This window comes from Ahaetulla prasina, chromosome 1, assembly GCF_028640845.1.
Source record: "Ahaetulla prasina isolate Xishuangbanna chromosome 1, ASM2864084v1, whole genome shotgun sequence".
Lineage (NCBI taxonomy): Eukaryota > Metazoa > Chordata > Lepidosauria > Squamata > Colubridae > Ahaetulla > Ahaetulla prasina.
In genome coordinates this window covers 344,661,041-344,675,829 of record NC_080539.1, presented here as the reverse complement: position 1 = coordinate 344,675,829, position 14,789 = coordinate 344,661,041, and the positions used below count along the sequence as shown (strand labels likewise).

General features: G+C 37.8%; 1 protein-coding gene across 11 annotated transcripts in view; it reads left to right on the top strand.

Moving 5' to 3' along the window:
- Positions 1-14,789, top strand: part of SYNE2 (spectrin repeat containing nuclear envelope protein 2) — a 276,441-nt gene that overhangs the window by 150,278 nt on the left and 111,374 nt on the right. For all 11 annotated transcript variants that reach the window (XM_058162907.1, XM_058162909.1, XM_058162908.1 and 8 more), the window contains 4 exons: positions 5,609-5,785; positions 8,284-8,358; positions 10,303-10,365; positions 11,896-12,135. In XM_058162907.1, coding sequence (XP_058018890.1) covers positions 5,609-5,785; positions 8,284-8,358; positions 10,303-10,365; positions 11,896-12,135 — 555 coding nt within the window. The remainder of the gene's footprint in view (positions 1-5,608; positions 5,786-8,283; positions 8,359-10,302; positions 10,366-11,895; positions 12,136-14,789) is intronic.

Here is a 14,789-nt window from a genome sequence, read left to right as displayed (position 1 = left end):
AGTCGGATGGGGGATTTAGTAGAGGGATTGTGTTTAGACATAATAGCATTCTTCCTTCGGTCAAGGTCAGGCTGATCCTGCATCTGGAGGAGGAGTGGTCGAAGTGCTGTCCGGAGATGGGACGGATGGTGATTGGAGCTTGTGATCGACTGAGGAATGAGGGGATGGTTTTCGGGGTTTTGATTTACTGAGGGAAAACCCGGACCTCTCAGATTCGGGTTTTCCCAGATGTGCCAGTTTACCTCTTCTAGTAAATAGAACTTTGAAAAATGCTTGCTTCAGAGTTTTTACTTGGAGTTGGGGTTTTTCTGGAATGCTGACAACAATCCTTAGTATTGCAACTTCCCACATTCTGGGCTTGGGGTTCTTTTTGTGTGTTGTCACCATATCACTCTTCTGAGAAATATTTCTTCTCTTCATATTTTCTCAGGAGAAGGCAAGCCAAAATTCCTCCTTTCTATCTTCTTGCCTTTCTGTAGGTAGCAGAGTGACTAAGTTGTGTGGCAGGCTAAATTCCCGGCCAGAATGACTAGAGAGTTCAGAAGAAGGTATTATTATGTAATGTAAAGTTAAGTAGCTGAAAGCTGAGGAAAAATTGGAGAAAGGAATTTTCATAATTTTTTTGGACTTTTGACTCTCAACTAATGTTATAGGCAGAAATATTCACTACAAGTAAAACAATGTATCATATAAAGCAGGGGTCTCCAACCTTGGTCCCTTTAAGACTTGTGGACTTCAACTCCCCAGAGTTCCTCAGCCAGCTTTGTGGGAGTTGAAGTCCACAAGTCTTAAAGGGACCAAGGTTGGAGACCCCTGATATAAAGAAATGAGATAGATCAATGACATACGTTTTAAAAAGCTCTTACGTTATAACTCTCTCTGCATTTCATTAAGTTGCTACTTCCTCCAGTTTTTAACTGGTAGTGCCATATTAGGAGCCTAGGTGTCTTATTGTGATGAAAGACAAAAGAGAAAAGCAAAGTGGAGCTGCCTCCACCCCTTTTCAAAAGCTCATCTGAAAGAGTCCCCATTTATTTATATCCTTATTGGTCATTCAGATTTTGACTTTCTTGGAGTCTTCTGACCTCAATATCTACATTGGCAAGGTAAAATTGATCAATTAACTTTTTCTGACCCTCTTGTGAAGCTTGTTTCCCCCTTCACTACAAAACACTAGGTATTAATGCAACTTTTACAATTCTGTTTTTTAAAATACAAATCCTAACACTAGCATCCATGCTTTATTGTCTATTACTTTCATTTAGAACTTAAAATCATATGTTGCTCCTGTTTGGGGAGATAGAGTTGGACAAGAAACCATACTTGTATTCTCCTTTTTGAATAGACTCACTTCTTATTGTTTGTTTCACTTATTTAGTCGCAAGTGAATTTATGCATCTAAAATGTCATGCTTTCTTTTTTATGCCTAACCGTTATGGAAAATACATGCTTGTGATTTGCCACAGTGTATTCAATGGTTGTTTCAGAATGCTCTTCTGGGTTAGTCATATGAATTAGCTGGCGCCGCCCAAAGTGCTAATTGCTTTAAGATTTCTTTAGCTTGTCAGAGCTTAATTATATTGAGACTCGAAGTATAAACAAAAAGGTGGCTCCAGACGAGGTGAAAATTTTCTAATCAGAGAAGTCAACTATAGAGAATGTAATGCAAAAATAAATTTAAAAATCTGCCGGGTAGCATTGTGCACTCCGTCACTTTTTTAAAAAAGCTGAGAAAAGTGGAATAGATCATTTTTGCTGTGATGAAGCTCAAACTGCTGAGCTAGAATATAGAATTTGGAAAAATCAGAATCCACCAAAACTATGTCTGGATGAAACCCATAAATATGTTAAATTAAGCCTTGTTGGAATTTGGGGAGAGTTTAGAGAATTGACTCTACAACTTGAGACACCTCAACTCTCAGAATTTCCATTCAGCATAGTCACTGCTGCAAATTTGGGGAACTGAAATATTCTTACCTGGAGTGTCCATGATGGGAAAGAACATGAATGTGCTTTACAGCGGGACATTAGTAGGAAAAGTACTAGTTTAGGCAAAGGGAGAGACTTTTCTCAATAGACCTGATCTTTGCACAATTCTAATATACTCATTCACATATGACAGCCATTTGGAAGCATACTATTGGAACCCTGCTGAGCTATGTACAGTAGTAGCCAAAATTGTGGAAACCTTTTGGGAAAAGTGTGTTTTTGAGGTTTGATGGCTAATAACACCACTTTTTTTAGAGTGGTACCATAAAATTATATATCAATGGAAAGATAATTTAATCAAGAATGTAATGCAACAAAGTTTGTTCAATTATTTGTATTCTATGAAAAGTTATAGCCAAATAATCAGAAAAAGGAAGCACAACTTGCTTAGGTTGATATCAGGTAGCTTTCCTTCATCTGATTGAGCATGAGTGTTTAGAGAGCCAATCAGGTGTCATCTTGTTTTGGCAATGAGCCAATTAGATCACAGTAGGATTCAGTTATTGATGTCATGTATTGAAGCTGAGAGGAGGACATTTGTCAGTGTGTTATGTGATCTCTATCAAGTTGGTTGGGGTTTTTTTGTGTTCTTTCATTTAGTAAGCTTGTAAAACGTAATAATTAAAGTAATGGTGCAAAGAGTTGACTGGTTGCCCAGAAAGCGATGTAAAATAGTATTATAGTATTATTAAGTGAACAAGGCTACAATTATAAAGAAATTAGAAAAAAAATTGGTGAAAACTTAACCTAAGGTGGCGTTTCTAAGTTTTAGAAGACGTATAAGGAGACTCAGTCACTACAAAACTATACTTGTAAAGGCAAGAAAAGGCACACAACAGCAGGTGATGATAGAAGAATTAAGAGACTGTGCCTACATGACAGAAGAAAATCATCTGGGTGTATACAAGATGAAATGGCGCAATGCAATGTGAAGTTGCATGCAAGGACTGTACGGTGCAGACTGCAGGAATTTGGCCTAAAATCAAGAATTCCACAAAAAAAGCCACTTTTATCTCTCAAAGAAAGGTTGAACAGCATTACATTCTTTATTAAATTATCTTTCCATTAAATATATAATTTTATGCTTCTACTCCAAAAGAAAGTGGTGTTATTAGCCATCAAACCTCAAAAATACACTTTTCCCAAAAAGTTTCCACAATTTTGGCCACTACTGTAGATATGAAATTATTATTATTTAGATTGATTATAGCTGCCCCACTGGATGGCTTACAACATCCAAAACACAATTAAAATATTACAGAGTATAATATCGTAGAGGATAGTAGCCTGGAGAAAAACCAACTATAATAATATGCTCCACTATATGCCAGCCTCAGGCCTGAGAACAGAGTCAGATCGTAAGACTTTCCAGAATCCTAAATGAGTGGACATCATACATATCTCTTGGAGGATTCTATTCCAGAGGACCATCACCTTGAAGCCTGTCCAGATAAAATTGCTTGGAATATTTCCCAGATGGACCCAGTTTTGCTGCAGGTCTACAGGAGATGCCTGGAGAGGATTCTTGCCCAGTTATCTGGGAATGGTTTAAGCTTGTTGGACCTGAGGAAGTGGACAAGATCCTTAGAACTGTGAGATCAGACACCTGCTCTTTAGATCCATGCCCCTGCTGGGTTGTGATGCTGCCCAGAATGACTTCTCATGAGATGGGCTGCCATATAAAATTAATAAATGAATAAATAAATTACATCCTCAATATTGGGGCCTGAACAATCACAGCCATAATTACTGAGTCTGATAAGGATTGAACTGGAGTTTGTTCCTTCATATTCTTCACTTAACAGCCTCCACATACTGAGTTAGTATGGTAACAGTTTCATTTGTTTAGCCCACAGTTGAAATGCATATTTGTCTGTCATCATTTAATAATGAAACCAACCCCAAGTGACAGATGAACTCACTTCATGAGTTAGCTTCATGTAGATGTTAAATAGCAGTGAGGGAAAGTGTATCATGAGACACCCTACACATGACCTCACCCAGCAATTTCATGTTGATATTAAACAATAATTGGGGAGAGTGTTGTGCCATGAGATACTCACAAGCCTGATCTCCTCCCTCCTGTCAAATCTGACTGGAAACGACCACTGAAGAAGGAGGTGATCCACTGCAATATAGTGCCCCACATTCTTAACACCCATGGTTGTTGGTTTCAAAAGCTGCTGAAAGATCAAGGAGCACAAGGGTGGATGTACCATTCCCATTGTGAATCTGCCATTGGTAACTGACAAGCCAACCAAAATTGTCATCATGCTTTACCTTGGTCTGATAGCTTACTGAATCATATCTAGATAATTCTTTTCCTTCACAATCCTGTGTATTTACCTGCCATTTGATCAACTTCTCCACAACATTTTCCACAAAGGAAAAATTGGAAACTAAATGAAAATTATCCAGGATAGAGGATTCCAGCAATGGTCTTTTGAGAAGGAGATGCATCACTACCTTCTTCAAGGCCAGAGGGACCCCCCCACTTTCCTGTTCCTTCAGATCCCATCCTCTGATTGCCTCCCAAGCCACCCCCAAGGGTTTGACAAACAAGTTGCTGAGCTGACCATTTGTGGGACTATGTCCACTTCCTCAGGAGTCACAGGAGTCAATGTAGATAATTGATCAAGACTGTGCTCCAGGCAAGTCACTTGGATCTGCTAAGTTGGAGGCCAACTTCAAGCAAATCCAAGTATCTTTATTCATTAAACAGCATGAATCACAACCCTGAAGATGGTCCTGTTATTTCATACTGATATTTGTAAGAAGCAAGAAATGGAATAATAGATTGAAATGAAAAGGAGTAGCCTAAACATTTTGAAGCTGACAGAGATAGAAAAGCCAAATTACAATTAGTTCATGTGACCTATGTGCTAGATCTATATCCTGCCAATCCACTAAAATTGAGCTCATTGGGAATGCTTTTGACCCACAAATTACACCGACTCTAGCAAATCTTCCTGTAATATGGATAGCATACAGCCTTAATTAAAGTGGGTAATTTAATTACTCCTTTATTAAGTTGAAGGATATCCACCTTATGCAAACAATCTTTGGCAAGATTGCCAGCACAGAGTAGAAGTGGAAGGGTTACCTGTATTGTATTAGGATATGTTTTTGTGAACTTGTATTTCAAAAAACCACTTTTGCTAATTTTCCAGTTTTTCCCACTTGAAATAGGAAAAATGTTTTAAAGAGAGAAAAAGCTCTTCCAGAGAGACAGGAAGTGATGCTTCTGTCTTAATTAACCTACTTTGCATAGTATTATGAGTAAACTTCATATTATCTGTCATACAAGAATCCTGACCACTTCAGGAATTCAGCTCCCAAATTCAGGTGGATAGCAATGAACGTTCAGAGTGCTGTTCAGTTTCCAAATGTCCCTCTAAGCCATGGCTGGCTGCATACAGATCCAGCAAGCTTTACGTTTTGTGTTGGGTCGCTTGGCTTGGTTTTCAGCTGTGCTAAGGAAATACTTCAGTGCAAAGAAGGCACCCGAAGACAATTATGTAGATCATGCTACAGTAAGATGCCACAAGCTGTTCACAATTTTCTTTCGTGTTCCCATTTTTATGAGATATGTCATGTCTCAATATTATTGTTCCCTTAGGATGAGGAGGTGGAAAGAGTAAAGCAGCAGATTGCCCTATTATGCCAACAGAAAGAGGATATTCTAACAGCTATGAAGAATGCCTTGGTGGAACTTCATCAGAATCAAGAACCACCGGAAGCTGAGGACAGTGACTTAGAATCACCAGAGGAAAATGGAAGTGCTGTTGAGTTGCAGGTAAGTTCCTTCAAATTTTTTCATAGAAATATTATATGCATGTATGTTTGTGTGTGTGTGTGTGTGCATGCATGTATATGTGTGTGTGCATGTACATATACATGTAATGTTTGAATATTTTTAGCTAGGCGTAATTTCCAAAGATACAGGGCGGCCACAAAAAAAGGTATCCTTTTGTTGATTTTAGCCTCAGTTACTCAGAAGTTGTAACAGATGCTCCTGCCCGGCACGCTGTCATTTCGTTGTGCATTTTCTTTTGTATATACCTCATCTTTGTCTGAAACATAGGGATAAATATATGATCAACACTGTTTTTTGCTGTAGAAAATCAGAAAGAAAAACTCTTAGACACCAGAATTCAGCGCTTAGGAGGAAATTAATTTTAGATTTAAAAATTATATTCTATTGAGCAGAGTTTCAAAGTTATTTTCAGCTTGTTAGAAAATGAAGGATTTTTTAAAAACTGTAATTCAAAAGAAATGAAAACCTTACTTTACACAGTGATACCAAAATCAGTATATATGTATTAGGAGGGATTATAGGGCCCAAGTTTCTCAATCGGAATTCGATATATATCTGAAAGGTAACAAAGATAACATTTTTCAGCCACTCCCCATTCACAGTTCAGTCTCACTTTTGTGAAATTTTCCCTATTGCAAAGGCCAACATTAGGCTGCTATCTGCTAGTAGAGTATAAAGCATCTCTTAATCCAAATGAACAAACCAATTAGAAATATTAATAATCATTCCTGGATTGTTTTAGCCAATCCATATTTAAGGGCTGCAGTAATAACGTTTTATAGTGGTTTGGTTTTTTTTTGCAATTATTCAAGTCATTGAAAACTTGATTGGCAATAAGATGATTCAAAATATTAATATCCACATTAACTCATAAACTATAAAATACATACATGGGGGTTGGGTGCATGTATCTATGAGATGCTATTTTCAAACTGGGATTATTCCAGAGTGTAAATATATTGTGAAAATAGTACTCAGGATTATTCTTTCCTCTCAGCATCTTCCAAATATATCTTGCAACTTTCTATGCTAGAAATAGGACTACATTTAAAATTTTAAAAAGGAACCAAGCCAGATTATATAATAGTTGGTTTTTTTTAAAAAAATTGAATTCTGTAAAGAAAAGGTCAGAATATATATCTAGTGACAGTGCTGAAAATCAGAAAAATTAAAGACTTCATTATATAAATAGCTTAAATACTTGGGAGAGAAAGGGTAACTTTCTCATAAAATATGTATTAATAATTTAATATTAAACAATAATCTGAATACCTTTAATGCAGTTGCATAGGGATTTTTCTAAATTTATATTTTAGCCTTAAATTAGAAATACATTACCATTATATTTAAGTTTTGTCAGAAATGCAGTGGGATTTTAAACCATCAGTTTATGTCATTCTTATTCTGAGATAAGTAGTATGAAACATATACATTTACAGATAAAGATATATTTTCTGAAATAATTATTTCATATTATTTTAAAGAAACTGAAACACCATGTAAACTCATAATTTTTATAGATTTCCATAGATAACACTAAAGACAATAAGACATACATGAGACTAACTTAGTTAGTTAAATAACCTAAGAGAAACCTTGCAGGAGTCAATTCCTGCCCTGGGGAGTGGGATTGAAATAGATGACATACATGGTCCCATCCATCCCTTCCATCTTGTGTTTTTGTCAAAATAAAATAGATGCTGGATAAAACATAGAACAACTTTAGTATAGCTATAAAACAAACAAGTGCAGGGATCTGAAAAATGTGTTGTAACTGAAGGACTAAAAACATTGGACAATAAACAGATTCCTGTGACATTATATGATATATCACAGTGGTGAAATGCTTCCGGTTTGGACCAGATTGCGCGATCCGGTAGCGATGGGGGCAGGTAGTTCGGAGAACCGGTAGCAAAAATTCCTGCCCCCCCACACTGCCCACGCCTCGCTGTTCCTCTTCTCTATCCTTGAAGCGCTCGGTGGTGATATAGCTGCAAACGGCCTTAAATGACTGCCGCGGCACTTCAAAGGGCCGCACTACAGCTGATCAGCGCTGTAGGCAGCCAGTAGACCGGTGCCTCTATTTTTAAAGAAGGTAGACCGGTGCCTGCCAAAAAAAGGCACTTGGTAGACCGGTGCCTCTCAGTAAAACGCAATTGGTAGACTGGGGCCTCTATTTTTAAAGAAGGTAGACCAGTGCCTCCCAAGTTTTGTATACTTTGTTATTTTTATTATTTATTATTATTGACTATGCCCATTCAGTCACCTGACCACCAAGTCACACTCACCAATTAAGCCACGCCCACAGAACCGGTAGGGAAAATTTTTAGATTTCACCCCTGATATATCATGTCTACAAAACTACTTAATTTGATTATTTCTTACTATTTCTGAGTCACATGCAGTGTTACCTATCAGATGGAAGGAATTTAAAGGCTGCCATAATAACTGGGGGTTTCTTTCTCTGCATGCTACAGCCCAAAAAGCGAAGCTCCCTGGCTTTTTTACCTTCCTTGGTTGAGGAAGCAGAAGACAGTTCATTCCACAATGAAGTAAGTACACTGAGGAGTATAATGGAGCTGAGTCTTATTAGAGAAATAAAAGAAGGCAGTGAAAGTGAGCAAGTTAGTCATGGCAAAGTTATATTGATAACTTTGCAGCATGTCAGAATTGTCTTCTTAAATTCTTAAAGTCTTTTTTGATTATGGCAATATTATAAATAAGAGATTGAGTGGCTCTCACACAGGGGTGAGTTCTACTTACCTTTACTACCAGTTCGCAATGGAACCACGGGTGTGCGCTTGCTTTGCTCACATGTGTGCGCTTCTGTGCATGTGCAGAAGCTTCCTGATGATGTCGGGGTTAGTGGATGGAGCCTCCCGTCGGTTTTACTGCCGGTTTGCAAGAACTGGTCCGAACTGGGGGCAACCCACCACTGCTCCCACACATATGTTATTAGGAAATTAATGAGGATCTGTTTTTCTCCCAGACTCTGATGACAGGATGATTGTGAATTATCTTTTTGTTTTACTCTTGTTTTATTTTGGTCGGATTGGTTTTGGCTTTGTTTTTGGCATTTTACCCTTCAGGTCGGTTATCTTAGTTATATGTTTTTAGTTGTGAGTTGCCCAGAGTTGTTTAAGAGATGGGCAGCCTATAAATTATTCAATCAAAATAAATAAAATCATCCCATGCAGGACTGAGCCTAAGAGTTTTCAAAACAGCTTTCAGTAATAGCAAAAACTGCTGCTTTATTTTGCAACCTTTCCATAATATTTGTGGAAAGATGTAAATTGTTTGCCCATTGATGAATGCATTCAAATCTGTTTTTAGTAGATGCAAAGGGTGCATCTACCATTGGTAAGGAAGGGAGTTTTAATTTGAGGTTGCAGAGCGATCTGTATTTCTTTGCAAGAACTGTGGTTGACATTGGTTAGAATGCAATATTGCAGGCTAGCTCACTGCCAGGAGTTCAATTCTGACTGGCTCAAGGTTGACTCAGCCTTCTATCCTTCCCAGGTCGGTAAAATGAGGACCCAAATTGTTGGGGGCAATATGCTAACTCTGTAAAGTGCTTAGAGAGGGCTGCAAAGAACTGTGAAGCTCTTTATAAGTTTTTTTTTTTTTTTTTGTTTACATTTATACCCCGCCCTTCTCCGAAGACTCAGGGCGGCTTACAATGTATAGGGCAATAGTCTCATTCTATTTGTATATATTTACAAAGTCAACTTATTGCCCCCCCAACAATCTGGGTCCTCATTTTACCTACCTTATAAAGGATGGAAGGCTGAGTCAACCTTGGGCCGGGCTCGAACCTGCAGTAATTGCAGGCTTTGTGTTCTTAATAACAGGCCTTACCAGGCAGAGCTAAACCGGTATAAATGCTCTTGCTCTTGCTATTATATCTCTTCTGCAAGTCCCTCATGTTGCTTTTGAAATAAAATGTGACTGAAATGTCTGGTAGGCCTCTTCAACTAAAATCTTCATTGCCTCAGAGTGTCTTTCATATCTGACTCAAAGAAGCAGGCTATATGTAGATTTAGAGAAGCCATCTAAAATGAAATCTAGTACCAACTATTTTTGGTGTCTGAACATTAATTTTATATCTAGAATATTTTCCATAATTGTGAATTGTTTTCATTAACTATTTTATTTCCCAGGGGTGCTTTATCAGAACAAGAACGAATGCATAGGCAGAAATTACAGTTTTTTTTCTGGCTCTAAATATGGACCAAAATACTTAATAACAAGTACTTAATAACAAAATACTTAATAATATGGACAATCCATGAACAATATTGCTGCAGTTTTTCTCATCCCTATGAACTTCAGAATAATCCAGAGTCCTTTCTTAGGATTATTTGGTGGTTTTATTTCCAACTTTGGCAGTTACATTAGTAGTTGAACATCTAATTTTGGGTGGCTGCAACTTTCAAGCTAGAATCTTAGCAAGGAACAACTTCATAGGGGAAAAAAAGCTGTCACTTTCTTTACAGGAGGTGGATACTGATACCACAAAGACCATGTCCAGTGAAGATTCTCTTGACATTCCAACCAAGGTAGGTGTCATGGCTATTAAACCATTATAAATTTAAATTTGTCTTTGAAAATATAATGATTTGTTACTTAATCTTGGAAAACCAAAATGATAAGAAGCAAATATATCGCCCAGCTATTGATAAATATGTTGTATTCACTTGTAAATATAATCATAAAGAGTTTTCCCCAACTTGGAATTTTCTAGATGAGCTGACTTAAAGCTATGATCCTCCTTAGCCAGTGTCTTGAGAAAACTTGGGTTAATTAGAATTTCTGCACAATAACTCAGATCTTTTGTATATTGGTATAATATGATCTAATCCAATAGTACATTCTGTACTAACAAAAACAATGTAATTTATTTTCTTGAGATATAATAATAAAAATAATGAAAGGATTCAATAGGTGGATAAAAATGCCAAAATCAGTCTGAATATCAGGTTGACTGGGCAATGAACCAAAATAATTACTGTCATTATTTATGAGTCCTTACAGTTTTTAAAAACTACCAAAAGCAAATGGTTCTGCATCATTAAAAGCATCATAAAATAGAATTATATCACACACAATAGCACTAATTAAAACAAATAGCAGAGGATAAATAAGAGTAAAGTCTAAAGGGACTAAAGTACTTTCTTTTAGAATGCCTGGGAAAAATAAGACAGTTCATTATTTAGCACTTGAGAAAAAGATTACAGCTGATGGGGTACATATCTAGGGAGGGAGCCCTAAGTAGTGCCACTACTGAGAAAGCCCAACACTAATGTCTACCAGATCCCCTAATCTGGCAAGAGACTCTGAAGAAGGACCCCAGTTCAAAGAAGGTTGTATATCCACTTTTCCAGTTATAAATATTTCAGCTGTTGCACCCATGAAACACAAGGCACTATTACCGACTTGGGAGAATGCCAAAACGCTTTTTTAAAGGGGGAAAGTAGAATGAAGAGGGGATTAAGCATGCTTGTTCGTCATAAAATGCTAAAGCAATCTTGAGGGCAGGAAGAATGGGATGACATTGCTCAAATCTTTGTTTACACACCTCATTTGACAGCCTTCCCTTTTGTGAAGAAAGAAAAATTCCCTTTTCTGCTCAGTTTTTATTGTATTCTTTTTAATGTTAGAGTAAATGCCTTTTTGAGACCAAAGTTCAAAAGCAATATGTAAATATTTACTCTGGGGCCTACGCTCCAGCTTTGAAATGCAATGCCTGGAATCTTATCTGACAAGCACTAGCAAAACACCTTTCTGTAGGTCCTGTGGGATAGCATTTAATAATAACCTATGAATCAGCCGACTTCCTGTTTCGTCAGCCCTACCTGTGGAAATGCAAATGAGTTGCTAAGAAGCCTGTTGTGCCAGATCACATGTTGTTGCTGATGGCCGAGATTACGTTTTCTTTCTATCTTTCCTTTTTTATATGTATATATATACCTAGATATTTAAAAAAAATCCCATTTGGCAAAATGTGAGAATTCATGCCGCTTTCTGAGCACATGCTCACTGCTTTAGGTCTCATATATCCTGGAGAATTCAGCTGTTCTTTCTTTCAGGGCAAATCTTCCACCCAACTCACCAACCTTCCCGAGTGCTTATGGAGATCGCTGAGCAACACAAAGGCAACCAAGGACACAGTTAAGTCTGACTCCGAGCCGGCTCAGGTCCTCCATGTATGCCAGACTCAGATTGCTGAGCTGGAGCTGTGGCTCGATCAAGTTAAAGAGTCTGTAGGATCAGAAGCCCAGATCTGCCAAATGCAGCAGTCGGTGGAGCAGCATCTAGCTGCATGCCAGGTAAGAGGAAGAACTGGCTAAACTTCACCACTGCTTTCTGTAAACCGTCAGCTTTCTTTTAAGTCACTCTACACAGTACCTAATGTCTCCACTGCTTTTACTCCTTGTTCTCTTTGAAATGCCCCTTTAGGTAGATGGGTTAATTTTAAGGGGCGTAGCTAGATTAATTGCCCAATGCTCTTGACTCAACCAATCTCTGCTAACTTGGACAGGCACTACAAGGGAAACAATCTCAATCTTATTTCCATCTCATTCGTAAACAGGAATGGGCAGAATACAGACTGGGGTCTATTAGGCTGATATTTTATAGCTGATCAACAAGTGTTTCCAGTTCCCAATTATTTAGCAGTAGCTGCAACAGTATATTTCCCATCTAAAAGGAGCTATGAGGTAATTAAGTTTTGGAATAATCAGGACTGTGAACTCAGTTCGGTGCTGATTATGAAAACTAGCTCCTACACAAATATTCTGAAGGCAGTATGATACGTTTTGAAAAACACATTTTGGCTGCCACTTCTATATCTCTCAGGCCCAAAAGTGCTAAAACTCCAGTACCATGCAGATGCAATAAGGAGTTTTGTCCTAATTATAAAATGCTGACTTTGTTGTCCCCTAATTATGAGTCTGCAATGCAATATTTACTTATAAGGGTCTGAAATCAATAATTCAGCAACCTGGAATTCCAGTTAATACTCTTAAAAAGCGCTGCCAAGATTCTAGTCAGCAATTACCATGAATATGAATTTTAAACTTCATGGACAGTGCCAAATGAAATATAATGATCTTAATCAAATTTCTAGCCCTTATTGTAATGAAGGTGGATAAACTACATGAAAGTACCAAATGAAAAATCCTAGACTATTTCCAGGACACGAGTCCACTACCTAATGATCGGACTGTACTCCAAGCTAGATGAAATTTTCAGGCAAAGATAGCTTAGTATATATTTGAAGCCTGTCACGTTTCAAAGAAGTAGGTAAAAGGGTGTTGTGCTTAGCTTCTTTTTGCTCATGATGTTTTAAAGCACAAAATGAAAGCATTACTTCATTGAGAAATTAAATGAAAATGTCAAACATTGTTACTTCTTTTGTGGATTAATGGATGCCGGTTTTCCCAGAAACACTAGGTATGGGGGTTTTTGTGGATTTTTTAAAAAAGTACAGTTTAAGAAGGTGATTGAAAGTATTGCTAAACTTTCTATTGTTTCTGGACAATTTTCTACAAACGGAATGTTTCAGAACAAATTACTTACAGATTTAAAGCAAATTTCTTAGAGTGGGGCTTTTGTACCAAAGTGACTTTTGAAGTCACTTTGAAGAGAATGGAACAAGAATACTTAAATTTTATCATTCGTGATAGTCGAGGGAGTAGTGATAAAGAATTTGGATTCTAATGTTTTTGTATGGAGCCCAGAACAAACTGCACAGGTCTCTTTATCTCATCTTTTATTAGATAAGCAAAATCTCTGATATTTCTTGGGACGAGTAAGATACAATATGGCAAAACCCCACTAAACCCCACTAAAAGGGAACACTTCTTGCTATAGCTCACTTTCTAAAGATATTCAGTGAAAATAATAAGGGCTCTATAAAAAAGCTAATAATTATGAGCCTGTACTAAAACAGACATGGTAGCTCAGACGTGGCTAAGATGCTGAGCTTGTCGATTAAAAAGTTGGCAGTTTAGCGGTTCGAATCCCTAGTGCCACATAATGGGGTGAGCTTCCGTTACTTGTTTCAGCTTATGCCAACCTAGCAGTTTGAAAGCACGTTAAAAATGCAGGTAGAAAAATAGGGACCACCTTTGGTGGGAAGATAACAGCATTTCGTGTGCCTTTGGCGTTTAGTCATGCTAGCCACATGACTACGGAGACATCTTTGGACAGCACTGGCTCTTCGGCTTTGAAACGGAGATGAGCACCGCCCCCTAGAGTTGGGAACGACTAGCACATATGTGCGAGGGGAACCTTTACCTTTTTATTAAATTCATCTTTGCCTTTGAAACCTGCTTTTAGATATCCCAAATTATTATAGCAACACACTTCATGGATTCAGAGAAGCTCTCATGCTCCTGAGTCACTTGCCCCCATGGCTGATCATTGGGGTGAGCATGTCAAAAGAAAGTAATCTTTGTCTCTATTGCTTGGTGATTTTGAAAACATTATTCAAAGATCATGAATATTGCTGCTGCCCATATTTTCCTTCACATTGTGCTTTCCACAGTTCTTTAAACTTGGCTTCAAGGCTGTCCTGTTGGACCATCTGAACATTTTCCAGTGTGTCCTTAACATGGGCATTCTGCTCCTGTTAGCTAACCCAGTGTGATCACTCTGGTACCTTTTTTCTCTTTCAAATGTTTCCCTGTTGTTAATCTTTCAGGCAGCAAGCTTTATGAAATGAGGTTAGGGTGATGTTACTTTATGAAGAGGAAACACCCAGAAAGTATCAGTACAAGTCAAACAAAGCAGTGAAGATGTTTCAAGTCCATTAGTGCTCTTGATCAGAATGTGTTTCTAGGCTTGGGCCCTGCTCATTTTCAACATACAACTCTAGATAAAATTTGCCTTGGGCAGTGTTTCTCATCCTTAGCAACTTTAAGATATGTGGATTTCAACTCCTGGAATTACCCAGCCAGCCAATCTAGCTGAGGAATTC